An 18,329-nucleotide genomic window follows, 5' to 3' on the forward strand; every position below is an offset into this window, starting at 1 on the left:
TGCACTTAGCAGATGAAGCTTGTGATGGCAGTTACTGCCTGGGATAGATTTACTAAGCTTTGACTGCAGTGCAAAGGGGTTTTTTTGGGGGGTGGGGGTGGGGGTTAAGGATTTGGAGCAAAATTTATTAAACCTGGCCCGCAGTAATTATAAACAACTAATCGTTAACTGCTCTTTATATTCATAGTTTTGTGGTTCATTGTGATTTATTGCATTGTGCTAATACCATTGCAAAGTCCACACAATCAGATCTCATGTTTGTTCTTTTCTTGGTTTCTTACAGGGCGATTTGGAAATCAGGCGGATCATTTCTTGGGTTCCTTGGCGTTTGCAAAGATGTTGAACCGGACGCTGACTGTCCCGCCGTGGATTATATACAGACACCACACGCCGCCTTTCACTAATGTAAGATCGTCTAAACCTCGTGTGTATTCAGAGCCGTTTTATTTGTAATATATGATAAATGATATCACTTACAATTTGAGTAGTAGTGTCAAAATGAAGAATACGAGGAGGCGACACTGTTTTATGTAATTTCATAATATTCAGTACATTAAAAAAACAAACTCAAATAATATTCAGTGGATTTGCATACCTACCCACACATGAATAATAATAATAATAAAATGCCGTGTGACGCAACATGGCCTCTACACATTGTACCAGTTCTGAATGCTGTGTTTAGGAAGCTGCAAAACTTGCCTTAATTTGTATTGATGCAGTTGACAGTGTAACAGCATCTCCTTGCGTGGTAGGATCAGTCCCATACACGTCTTGTTTTTGTTTGTTTTTGTTTGTGTTTTTTTTTTGTCCCGCTGCCAACATTTGCACGTTCCTTACAGCGAGTTCTTCCAGCTGGAGCCCCTGCTTCAGTATCACCGAGTCATTAGTATGGAGGAGTTCATGCGGACGCTGGCCCCCTGGGGACCGAGTAGCATACTGTTACGATGCAGCAGCCAAAAGGAGCCCTGACAAAAAGAGCTGCCCCATGAAGGTAAAGAAAATAGCAAAGAGCATATCAGCCTGCCCTCCAGTGTACCCTACAGAAGCTCTGTGCTTTTCAGACAAACGTGGTTATATCCACTATATGATAGTTCAACGCTGATAGGATGTGCTGATAGGTTGCATATCCATTCAGCAGAAACACGTTCCGGGGCTATTAAATTGATCCAGACAGCCAGCGATCAGAATACAGCCTCTTGAAAATAGTGTGGCTCCTTTTGTACCAAAGCTATGAAAATCTGGATCTCTAACAGAAAGTCTCTTTACTGTATTTCATTATTTAAAAGCAAGTCCAAGTAAGTTAGTAGCATAAGACTGTCACCTAGAGCATATTTGGTGGTACTGCACCTCTTTCTTGTAATACTAGTAATGTAGTTATGCTTTCCAATGTACCTTTGCTCAAAAATATCCACAGGGTATGACGGTAATTCGAATTATTATATGATGTTTAAATTGTTACTGTTTTTTTGTTGCAGGAGGGGAATCCATTCGGTCCATTCTGGGACCAGTTTGATGTGGACTTTGACAAGTCTGCTCTTTCCAAGCATTTCCTTTTCTACTTACTACAAGCAACAGTGGACTAAAAAGCAAGTATATCAGTAACTTTGGCTGCCTTTTACCTCCAACTCCCATCATCTGAGCTCACAGGAACACAAGACTCCATGGTGTGGGGTAGAATTCTTGATATGCATTGTTGTTCTATTCTATCTGGGGGTTTTTTGGTTGGCCGGGACAGTATTAAAAGCCACTGTGTTACCTAAAGATATAACATCTAACTATCAGGGCTGCTCTCTCCTGCAGTGTAACCCTTGAAAGATTCCAGAACCTCCTACAGACTGTGTAAGAAACCTCTCTCCACGTCTAGGTTTCCTCCTTCAGAGCACCCGGTCCTAGCTCTGCCCGGAGCCCCAGCTCAGTTCCCAGTCCTGGAGGAGCATGTGCCCCTGCAGCGCTACGTGGTGTGGGCTGACCACATGGTTCAGGAAGGAGAGGGCTATATCGACTCCCTGCTCATCCGACCATACGTGGGGATCCATCTGAGGATCGGCTCTGATTGGGTAAGCACCCTGGCAGAGACTGTGGGGTTCCAGTGGGAAACAGTTGCGCTATGGTGAGGTGCAGTGGCAAATTGCAGTTTTCAACAAAGCAATTATGGAATTATACTTAGTAATATAAAAACAAAGTAATGTACCCAGGAAAGTCCCATTGAGATTAAAATCTCTTTTTCGAGGGAGACCTGGTCAAGAAGGAGGCATGTTATACAAACAAACACACACATTCAAATGAATACAACCAATGCAAGCAAATTAATCAAATTACAAAAAAAAAAGAACATTTAGGAGCATTGGCCAAAGCAAAATCATGTCTCGGCTACATACATAAATGTATCAAAACACTAAGTTACGGTTTCTGTTTACCCAGGAGGTGGTAACATTTGAATCGTGGAGTGAGACATTTGAATGCTCCTGTCCTGTATACTAGATTATGACAACACAGCTAGCAGTAACATATGTGGGACATTCAATTTGGTGGTCCAGATGGTGCATAATCCAGTATACAGGACACTCCTCAACTTTCAGATATGATTTAATCATATTTGACCATTTTTGAACCTGTGCAATGCAGGGTTACTGCCGGTAGTACTTTCTGGTGATGCTTTCAAGTTTGTAGTATGTAAATCTGTGTGAATATCTGACACCTCATGATTAAGGCTATTAGTTTGTCACAGAGGTCATGAAGACTTTGAATAAAGTCTTTGAAATCTTGGCAATGGATATAAAAATACATTTGATGAGGCGCTTCCTTTATTTCCTTAAAAAAAATGCAGTATGTAATGCAGTGAAAATACAAATCTGCGATGATCTGTAAATTGTTTGGTTGCGTATGCACGCAGCATTTATGTGTAGCTGTGTATGGTGACCTCTAAATAGCAAAAAATTGTGAGCGAGCTTTTTTTTCTGCAAAGATCGAAGAACAGATGCATCAGAGAACAGATGTTTACCGACTTACAGAGGCTTTCTTTATAACTGCTCAAGCGAAGTCATTCAATCAATCAATCTATTTTATATAGCACCTTTCATAGTGGACCACCATCACAAAGCTCTTTACACGATACAGTAAAAAACAATACATAATACATTAAGGCTAAGATGTGAAAATTCTAAAACGTTGTGGATGCTTGTGTCATTGGCACATCTGTCCTCTCAACAAATAGAGAATCCGAACGGGAGAATTTTAAACATTAATTAGAGTATTGCAGGTATGAGATAGTGAGAAGTATTTCAGAATGACAGGTGAAAGGTTTGGTGATCTGTTAAGTCTGTAGGCCTTTCCAAAAAACTTGCACATCTCAAGATTGTAGATGATGTCATTATGACTTGTCACATAGGGTTGAAAACCCTTGACTCCAACCAGAAATTGTCGGTTTGAAGTATGTACTGTAAGTTTTGTACTCTAAAGTAACATTTAAACTTGTCCGTAGTCAAAAGCGATAGTCATTATATTATTGGTTTTGGTGTACTATTAAAAAGCTCTTGTGTATGTTGATGTTACTGAAACTACATTGTTTGGTGACCTTTCCGTGAATTCTTGGTTTTAAAAATGACCGTGCCAAAATTGTAGCCTTAGTCATGATATGTCTTCTACACCTTGTGGGTAATTTTGAAATAACTGTCAGTTTTAATGAGGTTTGAGCAGTGAGATAGAGGAGGGTAGACCAGAGGAGATTACTGGATACAGGAGTTATGAGCAGGATTTTCTTTCTGACAGCAAAAGGCCTGTGAGCTGTTGAAGGATGACAAAACAGGACCTCACTTCATGGCATCGCCTCAGTGTGTCGGGTATAACCGGAACACCGCCACCCCTCTCACCAAGAACATGTGCCTGCCAGACCTGAAGGAGATCCAGCGAGCCCTCAAACTCTGGGTGAAGAAGATCAATGGCAAGTCTGTCTACATCGCAACTGACTGAATCCCACAGCAAGGAGATTGAGCAACTGTTCAAGGGAAAGGTGAGTTCATCGCAGTATTAGCTAGGTTTTCAAATACCTGGCTTCCAGAAAGTATTAGGATGTTTATGCTGCAAAGTTAGGTTGTTGGCTGTCTGGGCGTCAAAACATTATGTACCTAAATAGTGATGACCCGACAAAAGAAAGCCAACTGAGGCTGATGATATTTTGTTTCAGGTGTCCAGCTATACAGTATTGTGACATTTCTGCATGGACATTCGAAGTAAAAGCTGTGGTGCAAAGAAATAGCCCTAAAGGTGAAAGGTCTTGTGTTTTACAGCATGAGACGGGGAATGCTTTAATAATTTGAGGTGTTGGGAGTGTGTGTGTGTCTCTCTAATTTGCATGTTCTTTTAGCTATAACATTTACTTTAGCTCTGATCATTCATCTCTGTGTAAAGGTTACATGTTTATTTGGATTTTTATTTGATCCCTGTTTAAGTCTTATGAATCCAGAGCAGAGAAGCCAACAGGAGGCTCTTGTGAACAAGATATACAATCTGGGTGAACCGACCTGTATAAATATTTGAAGGCATTGATGAAAAATGTGCTAGCCCTAACCTACATGGCTATAATGCATTACTCTTGAAGAGGTCCTCATGCTTTGTCTAACTTCTCTTCTGTTCTGTTTTTTAAGGTTAAAGTCGTGAGTCTGCAACCAGAGGTGGCCCACGTGGACCTGTATATCCTAGGGCAGGCTGATCACTTCATTGGGAACTGTGCTTCCTCCTTCACTGCTTTTGTGAAGCGAGAGCGGGACGTTCACAGCAAGCCGTCTTCCTTTTTTGGAATGGATTACCTTGCAAAGAAAAAAGATGAACTTTAGAATTTTTAACCTTTGATAGGGCCAGTCAATTAAAAAGAAGTATTAACAGGGAAGGACAAAATATGTAACATCAGTCTGAAGTAGAATGAATTTGTAGTCTATATATATTTATATATTTTATATTCTAGAAAACACGTTTGCGGTCTGCAGAGTAACAACTGTATTATCTTGCATCTGGTGGGATTTTTCATTTTTACAAGAACATAAAACAGATAGAAGTGTTCCTATTGTAGTTCCTGGTCATGCAATCTGTTAGGTTTGAGCAATATTCTTCCAACAAGACCACTTTTCCAATTGTAACATCTCCTCTTTATTGTGCAAAAGGGGACTTAGCAGGAAGGTTGTCAGTAAGCATTGCAATCAGTTGCTGAAAACAGAAATAGCCAGAATATGAATGACTTCACATCCATCACATGCATAGCAGTTTGTGCCATTCCGGGTTTTACTGTGAACTTTATCTGATCTTAACCATAGAGAAGAAAAGCTTAGGTGGTAGGTGCATTTTATATCCACTGCATAATAGTGAATTTTTTAGACTTTTTATTCTGAAGCAGCTACATTTTATTTAAAGTATTTTTATATATATCCTTCAGCCGCTCTTAAAAGGCTCACAAGAAACAATTTGAAGAGATAGCACTTTTCAGTGGAGCTGGAAACCTTTCTGAGAGGTGTAAGCTGACAGGCGTATCGATGTAGGAAACCAATCTTCTTCCTGCTAATAATAGTTGCACTTGTCATGTTTAGCCCACTTTGTGAATGATTTGCACAGCACTCTCCTTTAGTCTGTCCAAGTAAAAGCCACATTCAGCTGTTAATTCCTTAATGTAGTGCACCCCAATGTGCGTGTTTGCACTATGAGCAGAAAGGGTGTAGTTTTTCACAGAAATGGTTGTCTTATTTAGGTTGAAATCTGATAATATATACAAAGAGGATGCAAATGCAGTGTAATGTGTTGTGATTACACCAAGAGACTGAGTGAACGGACCTAATGGATAGGGCACATATATATACAGTGGCTTGCAAAAGTATTCAGACCCCTGACCAATTCTCTCATATTACTGAATTACAAATGGTACACTGAAATTTCGTTCTGTTTGATATTTTATTTTTAAAAACTGAAACTCAGAATCAATTATGGTAAGGTGACATTGGTTTTATGTTGGGAAATATTTTTAAGAAAAATAAAAAACTGAAATATCTTGCTTGCATAAGTATTCAACCCCTATGCTGTAGAAGCTCCCAGTTTGCACCGATGAAAGAAATTGCCCAAACGAGGAGACAATTACCTTACCATTGGCCTCTACCTGTAAACCATTAAAGTTGCTGTCACATTTTCTGGATAAAAACCCCACTGTTGAAGGATCATTGGTAAGGCTGTGAATCTGAAGGAAAATGAAGACCAAAGAGCATTCTACAGAAGTTAGAGATAAAGTAATACAAATGCATAGATTAGGGAAAGGGTACAAAATAATATCCAATTGTTTGGATATCCCAGTGAGCACAGTTGGATCAATAATCAGGAAGTGGAAGCTGTATCACACCACCCAGGCACTGCCAAGAAAATGGTGCACCAGTCAACCATATCAAGAGCTCTGCATAACACTGGCATGTATTGGAGGATGGCAAGAAAGAATCTATTACTCAAAAAGCACCATCTGAAAGCATGTCTGGAGTTTGCCAGAAAGCAAGAGGGTGACCCAGCTGTGATGTGGGAAAAGGTTTTGTGGTCAGATGAGACCAAGATAGAGCTTTTTGGCCAAAACTCAAAGCACTGTGTGTGGCACAAACCTAACACTGCCCATGCCTCAAGACACACCATCCCTACAGTGAAGTATGGTGGTGGCAGCATTATGCTGTGGGGATGCTTCTCATCAGCAGGGACTGGGCATCTTGTTACAATTGAAGGAAGAATGGATGGAGCAAAATCCTGGAAAATACTGCAAGAGAATCTGCTTCAGTCTGCTAAAAAAATAAAGCTTGGGATGAAATTCACCTTTCAGCAGGACAATGATCCCAAGCACAAGGCCAAAGCAACATTGGAGTGGCTCAAGAACAAAAAGGTGAATGTCCTACAGTGGCCCAGTCAAAGTCCTGATCTCAATCCCATTGAGAATCTGTGGCACTATTTGAAAATTGTGGTCCACAAGCATCGTCCAACCAACCGGAACAAATCTGCCAAGAAGAATGGGCCAAAATCACTCCGACACTGTGTGCAAAGCTGGTACATAAGACTTAAAGCTGTTGCAGCGAAAGGTGGCTCTACCAAATATTAATGTGTGGGGGTTGAATACTTATGCAAGCAAGATATTTCAGTTTTTTATTTTTCTTAAAAATATTTCCCAACATAAAACCAATGTCACCTTACAATAATTGATTTTGAGTTTAAGTGTTTTAAAAAAAAAATATTGAACAGAACGAAACAGTAATAAGAGAGAATTGGTCAGGGGTCTGAATACTTTTGCAAGCCACTGTGTGTGTGTGTGTGTGTGTGTGTGTGTGTGTGTAATATATATATATATATATATATATATATATATATATATATATATATTTTACTTCTTGTGGGAATTCAGTGTTTAATAAATATAAAACTATTGACTGCTAATATCTAACAAAAACATGTCACGTGAAAATAGAACCAAGTTGTAAGAAAAAAAGAATAGGGGTCAGTCAGAAACAACATGAAATTTATACATATCTGTATTCAAAATCAGAACAAACAGAACACTACAACTGCATTTTATTCGATTCAATTATGGAATAAATAACTTTTTTACTTTTGATTTGTACTGTGTTTCACAGTTAGTTGTTATAAAGTCATTAAAAAAATACTTCTCAGTAAGAAATACAGATATTGTTCTTTTTTTTTTGTTATTTTTCTTCACCTCGCAGTTTCTATACGGTTTCACGTGCTCTTAATTAATTTACATTTAAGTGGGGTATGGGTAAGATTGGTCTAAATAAGGAAAATCCATACTTTGATTTGTAAACATTTTGTAATTTAAATAAATGAGAAAAGATCATTTTGAAATCCATGTTTTCTGCTGTTTTTACATTAAGTACATTTGTCATCAGTCTTAGTTCTTGTATATATAAAGTGTGTGTTTTAGTGTAATCAGTATACAGTAGGTGTTGATCAGAATTTCTTACAAAAGTTACGGTAGTTTGGAAAGTAATAACACTAAAAAAAAACAAAAAAAAACATTTGTTTCCTATAGCATACTACAGTAAATACTGTGAGGGAAAATGCAAGGTTGTTGAGTAATATATGTTTTATATGAGGGGTATACATTTCTATTTATTTATGTTTCTTTTGTTTGTATCATTTTTAGGAGTTAACTCAGACAAACTTGCAAACACAGGCGTCCATAATACAGTGTGGACATGACACAACAAGGTAATAAAATAATAATAATAATAATAATAATAATAATAATAATAATAATACTAAAAACTTAACGCCATACACATTTCAAATGATTTAATTTGTGGAAGAAGTACAAACTCGATAAAAAGACTAAATTAATATTAAACGTGATCAATATTATAATTCTAAAAACAGTATGCATCTGTGTTTAGTTTAAATGTGGTTTAGATTCTTCATTGAATAACTTCCTTCCAGGCATCCATAATAGCCGACAATGTGAATCCTGTAATACGTTTGTGCTACGCACCAATAATATTTATACAATACAAAAGCCATAACTTGCATATAAACTATTAGTTCATATTTGCGTTTAGGCTCAGCTGGCAAGCATATCGTACTGTATAAATTGTGTAGGTTCAGTTCAAATCAGTTGGTCTCTAAGGAAGTTCCTTCAATCCGGGACAGTAGAGGCAGTGTATTCAGTAATGGCTGACGGCGGAGAGAGTCCGAACAGCAGGTAACGCTAAATTAAACGTAACTATCTCTGCTTTATCGTTGGTTGACGGTTTTTAAAAAACAAAATGTCACAGGGTTATAAGCTTTTTGACAGTTTTAAGAGGGATAGCCGGGCTTGGCCCTGTTTTGGTTTTTCACAAAATGAATTTGTTTTGCCGTTGCTAGGCCGCTTGGGTAGGTTGCTGAGGTAAACCTGTTTTGATTATTTTTTTGTCCTTTCAGTCATCTCTCTAAGGGGTTGCTTCTGTAAGATAATATTATGTTATTGTAGAACGACTTAATGTTTAAGAAGTCTCGAATATGTATGTCTATTTTTCGTGGGGGTCTTTAACGTTCTAGATATTTATTACAATACATTTTGACAATGGTCGACAAATAATTGTGAATCTTGTCTGACACTCCAGTATTTTATTATTTAGTCACATGCATTATCGTACAATAATTACATGCTCAACACAAATTCCTTTTTATTGATTTTGATCGTTTTTGATCAAATATAAAGTGTCGAATAGTGTACAGCAAATGTCTTTGTTGTTTGTGTTCAGTATTCTCGAAGGTATACAACATTTACAGCCGATAACAATGTGAGTAGTCCGTTTGTGCGGTATTGTTTTTACACACACACACACACATTTGTTAAATTTAATAAAGACTTGTATTGTTGTGCCTATGCAGGGTTTTGATTTGTTACCACCAGTACTCTGCTGAAACCTTAAATGTGAATTTAAGAATGAAGGCTCTCGTATGTTTAATTGGAAAGCTTACCCGTGAACTACTGTATTCAAAGTCAATACACCAAGTAACCAAACAGCCATTCATTCATTCAATCGACTGACAAACCAATTATTACACCAGTCTACATTCTAATGGTGTTATAAACAGGGTGTTGTGGAAAAACAAATGCTGAAACAAATGCTCAGTTTCTTGGCATTGCTTTAGTATATCGTTTTTTTCTTTCTTTTTTTTTTTAAATTGTAATCATTGATACATTTATTCACAAGGTTGATGATTAAAAAAAAAAAAATTAAATAGCCTAATGAATGTATTCAAATTACTTTGTACATTTCTTTTTCCAAAATACTGTAACTAAGGTAATTTTTGACATGCGGGCTACTGTCATTTCCTTTTTAATCCGGTCTTGGACATTAGAGGGTTCTTTTTCAGTATAGACAGTTGGTGTTGAAAAAACCCTTTTGGTTTCTCTTTGTAAAGATGTTTTCTTTCCTGTAGTCTTTTTATGTGACAACCATAAGTAAGAAAACGATGTATTGTTGATGATGCAAGCTAATGTGTTCATGTTGAGGCAAATAAACTACATGCCATAACCCATCAATAAAGGATGATTTTAATAAGAGTATTAAATCTATCTTTGCACTACTGTATCTAAAACTGCAGACAAGAACAGATGGATGTATTGATATCAGACATTAACATATTACCCAGCAGGTTCACCCCAGGGTATTTAGCTATAATTTTATTATTGCTTATGATAGTGCATTTAATCTGTAACCTGAAATTATCTTTTATTGCTAATAGATGGCAAATTTTTCATTTTAGATTTGTTTTTTTTATTTTTGTAAGGCATCACACCCAATTGACTGTGACCAAGCAAATCTTTTAGTATAAAGCATCAGCTAATATTTGCTCCCCAGTTCATTACCAGCAGGCTTTTTTAAATTAAATTTGCTAGCATCAAAAGGTCATGGTCTAATAAATTGTTATGTAGGCTCATGTTGGTATTGCAATTCTGAAAGCTGCATATTGTACTGAAGGCAATGATTTTATAGTGTTATTTTCTTTTTTTGTGTCAATATTGCTCATGCAGGATAAAATACCATTCGTTTTATGATTTTTTTTTTTTTTAAGGTCTTGAAATAGGACAACAATCACTGTGAAATAAAACCCAAGAAGCACTATTCGTCAAAATGTCCAAAATGAAAAGCGCAGAGACAGTGAAGGTGGTTGTCAGATGCCGGCCAATGAATGAGAAAGAGACTTCTGCTAGATTTGATAGAGTAGTTTCTGTTGATGTGAAATTGGGACAGATCTCTGTGAAGAATCCTAGGGGGATGCCCAATGAGCTGCCCAAGACCTTCACTTTTGATTCTGTGTATGACTGGAATTCTAAGCAGTTGGAACTGTACGATGAGACATTCCGGCCTCTGGTAGATTCCGTCCTCCTGGGTTTTAATGGCACTATATTTGCATATGGCCAGACGGGTACTGGGAAAACGTACACAATGGAGGGGGTGCGTAATGACCCAGAGAGGAAAGGAGTCATCCCTAATTCCTTTGAGCATATATTCACACACATTTCCAGGTCCCAGAACCAACAGTACCTTGTTAGAGCTTCATATTTGGAAATTTATCAAGAGGAGATTAGAGACTTGTTATCAAAAGACCAAGCCAAAAGACTGGAGCTAAAAGAAAGGCCTGATACCGGTGTTTATGTAAAAGATTTGTCGTCTTTTGTTACCAAAAGTGTTAAAGAAATCGAACATGTCATGAATGTCGGCAATCAGAACCGGTCAGTGGGAGCCACCAACATGAACGAGCACAGTTCTCGATCACATGCTATTTTTTTGATAACCATTGAGTGCAGCGAATTGGGACTTGATGGGGAGAATCACATTAGAGTAGGAAAACTCAACCTGGTAGACCTCGCAGGCAGTGAACGTCAAACCAAAACAGGAGCCCAGGGGGAAAGGTTAAAGGAAGCAACTAAGATCAACTTGTCCCTTTCAGCTTTGGGAAACGTGATATCTGCCCTTGTGGATGGCAAGAGCACCCACATCCCGTACCGTGATTCCAAACTCACCCGTTTGCTTCAGGACTCCTTGGGAGGCAATGCCAGGACAGTCATGGTTGCCAACGTTGGCCCAGCCTCTTACAATGTTGAAGAGACCCTAACAACGTTGCGCTATGCCAACCGGGCTAAAAACATCAAGAACAAACCCAAAGTGAATGAGGACCCCAAAGACGCCCTGCTGCGGGAGTTTCAGGAAGAGATAGCTCGCTTGAAGGCTCAACTGGAGAAGAGATCGGGGAAGAGGAGTAAGAAGAGCCAGCGGAGGCATGTGGGGGACGGAGGAGAGGAGCTGGACGAAGAGGGTGAGGATGAGGTGGAAGTAGATGACAAGGATGACTCGGATTACTGGCGAGAGCAGCAAGAAAAGCTTGAAAAGGAGAGGAAGGCCATCCAGGAGGACCACAGCTTGGTGGCAGAGGAGAAACTGAAGCTGCTGAAAGAGAAGGAGAGAAAGATGGAAGACTTGAAAAGAGAAAAGGAAGCCAGTGAGATGCTGTCGTCCAAAGTGAAGGTGAGGGAGGGAGGGAGGGAGAGTATATAGTTTTAGAATGTGTGTGTGTTTTTTTTTTTTTAAAGCTTTCAGCTGTCAAGGCAAACAAAACTGGAAAGCCTGGGGAATTTGTGCTTTTAGGTCTCATCTTGTATCTTCAGGTTTTCTTATTGGTTAATAGCTAGTATAACATGTTGCTGAGGAACTCTGAGCAGAGTGTGCATCTAAATTAACCTCCTTTCATGGATGCGTTTAATTAAAAATGTAATCACGTGCCACTGTAAGAGGTTGGAAGCATCGAGTCACATGGTGCATTGTTTGGTGGTAATTTTATTTAGTAAGAGAATATGCATGTCATGACTTGAGGCACTTTCTACTCTGATTAAATGTAGGCTGTTTCAAAGCATAAATGTGCCAGATTCCCTGGTTGTACCTTTTTTTTTGCCTTGATTAGAAGTTATATAGTGTGGATCGTTTTGTATGTTTCCAGACAGCTAAAATAGCAACACATTACTTTTTAGTAGCATCGATGTTGGTGAGTTCTAGTCTTATTAATCTGCTAATTCCTCTGTATCGTAGTCTGTACTTTATTACACTTGATATAGGCCTAAATATACAGTACATACTCTAAAACAATCTTTAATAGACACTATGAATTGGTACTCATTGTACGTATCAATTAGACTAGCAAACAGATACAGTAGCAGATCAAACTTATAAGCTTCTATGAAAAAACAATATTATCAGAATGTTTCCATTGATCAATCTTTTTATATTTTCTTTAGGCTATGGAGAGTAAGTTACTTGTTGGAGGTAAAAATATTGTTGATCATACAAATGAACAACAAAAAGTACTGGAGCAGAAACGACAAGAAATTGCAGAGCAGGTAAAAAAAAAAAAAAAAAAAAAAAAAAAAAATCTGTTAATCTCTAGATCAACATTTGTGAGAAAAGGTTCCTTTGCTGTTTTAATATAGTTAATTAGAAATGTTTTTACACTACGGAATCCTAATTGTGGTTTTGTTAATGTCCCATGTTACAGGGCCCATTTCATCCATCTGCATATTGATCATATTTGTTTTTCATCTGGGCGCTCAACTAATTTTGAATTCTGATGACATTGCGGTTTTGCAGTGTTTTCGCCATTGCAAAAAGTTTTGTGTTTTAAACCACTCAAGTTCAAATTGACGTGTTTGTGAACAGAAACGACGAGAGCGGGAGATGCAGCAGCAGATGGATTGTCGTGATGAAGAGACCTTGGAACTGAAAGAAACCTACAGTTCTCTACAACAAGAAGTCGACATAAAAACCAAGAAGCTAAAAAAGGTATGGGTGCCAAGTGAACGTGTTAAACAATCAATAGGACAATAATGTGGTTTATATTTATATTGTTTACAGTAGTTTTTTCTGCCTCTCATAGCTGTTTGCTAAGCTGCAGGCAGTGAAAGCAGAGATCCATGATCTACAGGAAGAGCACATTAAAGAGAGACAAGAAATGGAACAAACGCAGAATGAGCTCACCAGGGAACTCAAACTGAAGTATGTAATTAGAAAGATGGGTCAATTATCATTGTTTTAATAATGCCTAGACAGAAGATGAAATGGGGTGGCTGGGGGGGGTGGGTCTGAAATTTAAAATGCCGTGGAAGTTATTGACAACATACACGAAATATTCTGATTTGGTTGGTAAGTTGTTTTAAAATAATGAGGAAACGTAAACGGGGGCGAGCAACAGTTTAATGTTAATAACTCTGTGTATTTCAGGCACCTTATAATCGAGAACTTCATCCCAATGGAAGAGAAGAGTAAGATCACAAACAGGGCATTTTTTGATGAGGAGGAGGATCGATGGAAATTGCACCCCATAACTCGCATTGAAGAGTAAGTTTGAAAACCAGTCCATTCATTGGCTAATAGTTAGATTTGCATATCTATGCACCTGTACCTGGGAAAACACAGCACTGAAACTGACCTTCTAAACGTCATAATTACCTTTTTACCATTGTGTTGAGGTTTTTATTTTTACCAAGGCACACGCTTCTGTGTGCTCTGCCATTGAGCGATGCTGGTTGTAAAAATATAGGAGTGTAACTATGGACTGTGGTTTTATTTACCTACAGTAGCATATCAACCTACAATAGACTGCAATTATTTCATAGCTCAGTATAAAATGATAGTGTCTATTATGATGATTATAACCTGAACTTTCTCTTAGCAATCAGCAGATGATGACAAGACCTGTCTCTGCTGTGGGCTACAAAAGGCCCCTGAGCCACCATGCCAGAATGTCAATGATGATGAGAACTGAGGCTAGATACAGGGTAAGGATGAGTATTAGAATGTCTGAAGTGGAATTTTAATGTACAGAAAACTGTAGGCTCTAATAATTCTGGCACTTCTGAGTCAAAAGGTGTTTAAATTAAAGAAATTAAATCAAAATTCTTAAATACTCGATTGAGGTGAACCCAGCCTTCCAATGTAATCAGTCTTTTTTCTTTCTACAAATAAAGAAGACATAAGCCATGATAAAAATACAGTCCATTTCTCTCTCAGGCAGAAAATATCCTGCTGTTAGAGCTGGATATGCCCAGCCGTACCACCAGGGAGTATGAAGAGCCGGCAATTGCCCCGAAGGTGGCCGCAGCGCTGGAAGCTGCTCTGCAGGATGAAGATGAAATTCAGGTTGATGCCTCAACTTTTGAAAGTTTTGGCAGCAAAAAATCGAAGTCCAGGTGAGACATGAATATATATTTTTGTTGTGTTCATTGGCTTAAAGAAACGGACTTGCAACCAGGAGGTACCCGGTTCAAATCCCAGCTCAGCCAGTGACTCGTGTGACCCCGAGCAAGTCACTTAACCTCCTTGTGCTCCGTCTTTCGGGTGAGATGTTCATGTAAGTGACTCTGCAGTTGATGCATAGTTCACACACCCTAGTCTCGTATCTTGTAAAGCGCTTTGTGATTGTGGTCCACTATGAAAGGCGCTATATAAAAAATAAAGATTTATTATTATTATTATTATTATTATTATTATTATTATTATTAAATGTCTATCACAACTAGAATGACCAATCATTACATATACTGTATGGGAATTACCTACGTAGTGTTACTATAATTTCATTGTAGTAATCTATTTATTTTAGTTTATATTTATTTGTTTTTTAATTATCAGGCCAAAAACTGGAAAGAAGGCTGGCACCCCCACTTCCTCTTTATCCCCAGGGAACTCAGGATCTCCACTTTACCCACAATCTCGTGGCCTTGTTCCAAAGTAAACACATATTTTTCTTTGTGTTGGGAGGGAGGGGGCTGAAACTTTTCACAACAATAGCAGGGCATACACAAAAGCACTGATATTGTGTGTGTTGTGTTTTTTTTTTGTTTGTTTTTGTTTTATATAAACTGAATAACTCGCCCAAATTGAATTTGGGGTGTTTATAATACATTTATATCCTAAACATCTCTAAAAAACTGTTTTTTTAAATAGTAACTCCTGATATCAGTGCAGTGAAACAATTATAAACATAGAGACTTTACCTGCAAGGTGAAAAAACATGTATATAAAAACTGTGGAGTTGATACCTACTGTAAAATGTCCAGGGTCAACACAGAAATGCACTGAAGCCTGGCATTGTATTTTATTCTAAAGCCACAAGCTTGCAAGTGGTCGACAAAATCTCTGATCTTGTTACACTGTCCCTGATCTTTCTTGTAAACGGGGCTGTCCATGTTATCAGCTTGGAAGCAGTACTCAGAAGAGGAGTTCGGCTTGGTTGGCACCCATAGGGAGTGCTGCATTAGCCTTTGCGCTCCCACAGGGTTAAGGAGTGAAATTAGCTGGATATGGGTTGTGTCATTGTGCTTTGGTAACTCTTACTGGTCTGGTATTGACTTCCCAAGCTTGCTGCTTGCATCACGGGTCCAGTAGCTTCAAAACAACCATTACTTGTGTTCAACAAGTGAAAAAGGTGATTGGCTGGACGGCAAAACAGAAGTGGCCCCTTGATCTGTAAGTGGGTTGCAAGGGTGAAGTTGTATAGAAAATGTGGTAAAATTCTATATCCTTTACCCTTGGATAGTGCCACTGCTTGCTGCTATTATTATTAGATGACATTACCCCTGTTATTACATACATACAGTATATGTATATATGGAATGGATACCTCATATAAACTGAGGAGATATATTGTATTAAAAAAAAAAAATCTTAAACTAAACAATGCAGATTTATAGGCTTTAATTTATTAGGATTTTTGTGTTTAAAGGTAAATGTAGATAAACTGAATTTTGTGTTTTTTGTTTCTTTTGTTTACTGCACAACAGCATTTTTGAGGAATGTATCGTTTAAAGGTTATCTATACATTTTTGTGTATCCTTTTTTTATGAACTGTACATAAGTGCACTAAAAAAATAAAAGAACAAAAAAAAAACCTTTTGGATAGCTTTACATTTGGCTGTGTACCAAACTGTACTAGGAAAGAAATGCACAAGTGGGTTATATTGCAATACACTGAACTACATGTTTCACTATGTTAATGACCTTTTCAGTCTTACTGAGCGTATATAGGTCTCTAGTTACCGCACCATTATACTTTATTCTAGTCGTTCTTGCAGGTCTGTTTCTTCAGTCTCTTGTATATACATGTAGGTGCAGTAGCATTCTGGGAAAACTCAAGTCCAGCATCAATATTAAAATAATCTGGACAAAGAACTGATTCTTACAGATGCTAACTTATCAGCATCCTCAACTAACTTCTCTCAGTTCATAATTTTGTTTATCAAAGCATGAGTCTACAAATATTTGGGCATGTAAGGATAATATTGGGGTGGTGGGGGGGACACTACTTTCAGTTCTTATTTTAATGTTCAAATACTATTAAAAAATCAACTTTTCAAATTAGTCACTTGCACTGAAACCAGAGTCCTTTGCATATCCTGTAAAAAATGTCACGTAAACACAAGTGTTTGTTTGAATCACACATTAACCATGTCCCTGGTACAAAAATGCAGTAAGTCTGTTTTCAGCTGATCCAACTGTGTGATGAAACTGCTGATCCCCTTCTGTGTTTGAATTTACTATCTTTGGTTTATTTTTTATTAAAAGCAAAACAAGGTGTCTGAGAATGAATCCTTTCTGTGTAATAATGTCTCTTAGACTATAAAGAATGTGTTAGAAATTATTTTGAGTATTTTAAATAACATAGACGAGTAAAATACTATAAAAGTAAAGCATACTGACACAGCCCCAGTTCAAAAGCCGGTACCTGCATGTATTCTTACAGTTATCAAGAAGGTACTGTATATGTTAACATACTGAAGCCTCCTAAGTAATATTTACGTGTGTGGTAATTATAAACGTATTCACAGAAAGAGTGTCTTTGCATTTGGTAATGTTGTCATTACTTGGTGCAGTGAATGTGGGCTGTAACTGGTTTACTTTTTATTGATATCAGGTTTTGGTTGTTAAATACCCTCATGATTTTATGAAAAGTTTCTGTTTACTTAAATAAAAGTTCCAGGTTGCAAAGATAAACAATAAATATCTTACAAATGTCATTATTGGTTTTACAATAGAAAAACATATGATTGGTTTACGTATGTCACTGTTAAAGGCTTGAGCACAGTCTGGTCAGTAAGTATGAGGCCTCATTATCGCCATCACCTAGAAGAAAAATCCCCCAACAGCACAAAGAGACAAAAAAAAAAAAAAAAAAAAACAGCTCACATATACAATACCTACATTGCTAAAAAAAAAAAGAAAAAATGAAATCCGCATTCTATATTGCACTGCAAGTGAGAAACAAAGCGCATTCTTGTTTATTAAATAATAAATACATTTAATTTTGTAAAAGCTAATTGAATTTGGGGAAACACCTATAGTTAGTAATTTAATATTTGTCAGTACTACGTCTTTGACGGCAGGGAGAGCTGTATAATCATTTTTGGTAGGCTCGTAGTGCGGTGCAGCCTGGGTAGTCGAGTCTGTCAACAGCCTGGACGTGTTAGGGCCCCTACACAATTTTATTGGCTGTTTCACAGGAAAACTATTATTTACAATATCTGGACTTGGAAAACGTGGGCACTTATTATTCTGGAACATACTAAATGATATTTAAGCAATTGGTATTTGTTATTGACGCTGATCAACACAACTACAATTCCCAGAACACATCGATACCACGTCATGCGAAATAACTGCTAAATTAAGTAAGACACTGGAAATGTATTCAGTTGCTAAAATAAAAACAAAACACATAAAAACTATTTTGGAATTGAGTTTTGTTGGTTGAAGGACCGAATGAAACACACG

At 37.6% G+C, this 18,329-nt stretch overlaps 1 protein-coding gene and 1 pseudogene across 1 annotated transcript; both read left to right on the forward strand.

The window, feature by feature from the left end:
• Window positions 1-5,879, forward strand: part of LOC121320169 — a 41,503-nt pseudogene extending 35,624 nt beyond the window's left edge.
• A 2,755-nt stretch (window positions 5,880-8,634) lies between these two features.
• LOC121319275 (kinesin-like protein KIF3B) lies at window positions 8,635-18,119 on the forward strand. The gene is made up of 9 exons (XM_041256532.1): window positions 8,635-8,719; window positions 10,585-12,038; window positions 12,803-12,904; window positions 13,221-13,343; window positions 13,438-13,556; window positions 13,782-13,898; window positions 14,233-14,338; window positions 14,571-14,749; window positions 15,192-18,119. The coding sequence occupies exons 2-9, from the start codon at window positions 10,644-10,646 to the stop codon at window positions 15,292-15,294; spliced, it is 2,244 nt and encodes a 747-aa protein (XP_041112466.1). The 5' UTR covers window positions 8,635-8,719; window positions 10,585-10,643; the 3' UTR covers window positions 15,295-18,119.
• The last annotated feature ends 210 nt before the right edge of the window (window positions 18,120-18,329 follow it).

The sequence above is a fragment of the Polyodon spathula genome, chromosome 8 (assembly GCF_017654505.1).
Source record: "Polyodon spathula isolate WHYD16114869_AA chromosome 8, ASM1765450v1, whole genome shotgun sequence".
NCBI classification, from domain to species: domain Eukaryota; kingdom Metazoa; phylum Chordata; class Actinopteri; order Acipenseriformes; family Polyodontidae; genus Polyodon; species Polyodon spathula.

Bases quoted from the DNA above. Each gene is read 5' to 3' on its own strand.
- LOC121319275 (XM_041256532.1), top strand. From the start codon at position 10,644: ATGTCCAAAATGAAAAGCGCAGAGACAGTGAAGGTGGTTGTCAGATGC. The intron at 13,557-13,781 runs GTATGTAATTAG...TGTGTATTTCAG, and splicing joins ACCAGGGAACTCAAACTGAA to GCACCTTATAATCGAGAACT. The intron at 14,750-15,191 runs GTGAGACATGAA...TTTAATTATCAG, and splicing joins AGCAAAAAATCGAAGTCCAG to GCCAAAAACTGGAAAGAAGG.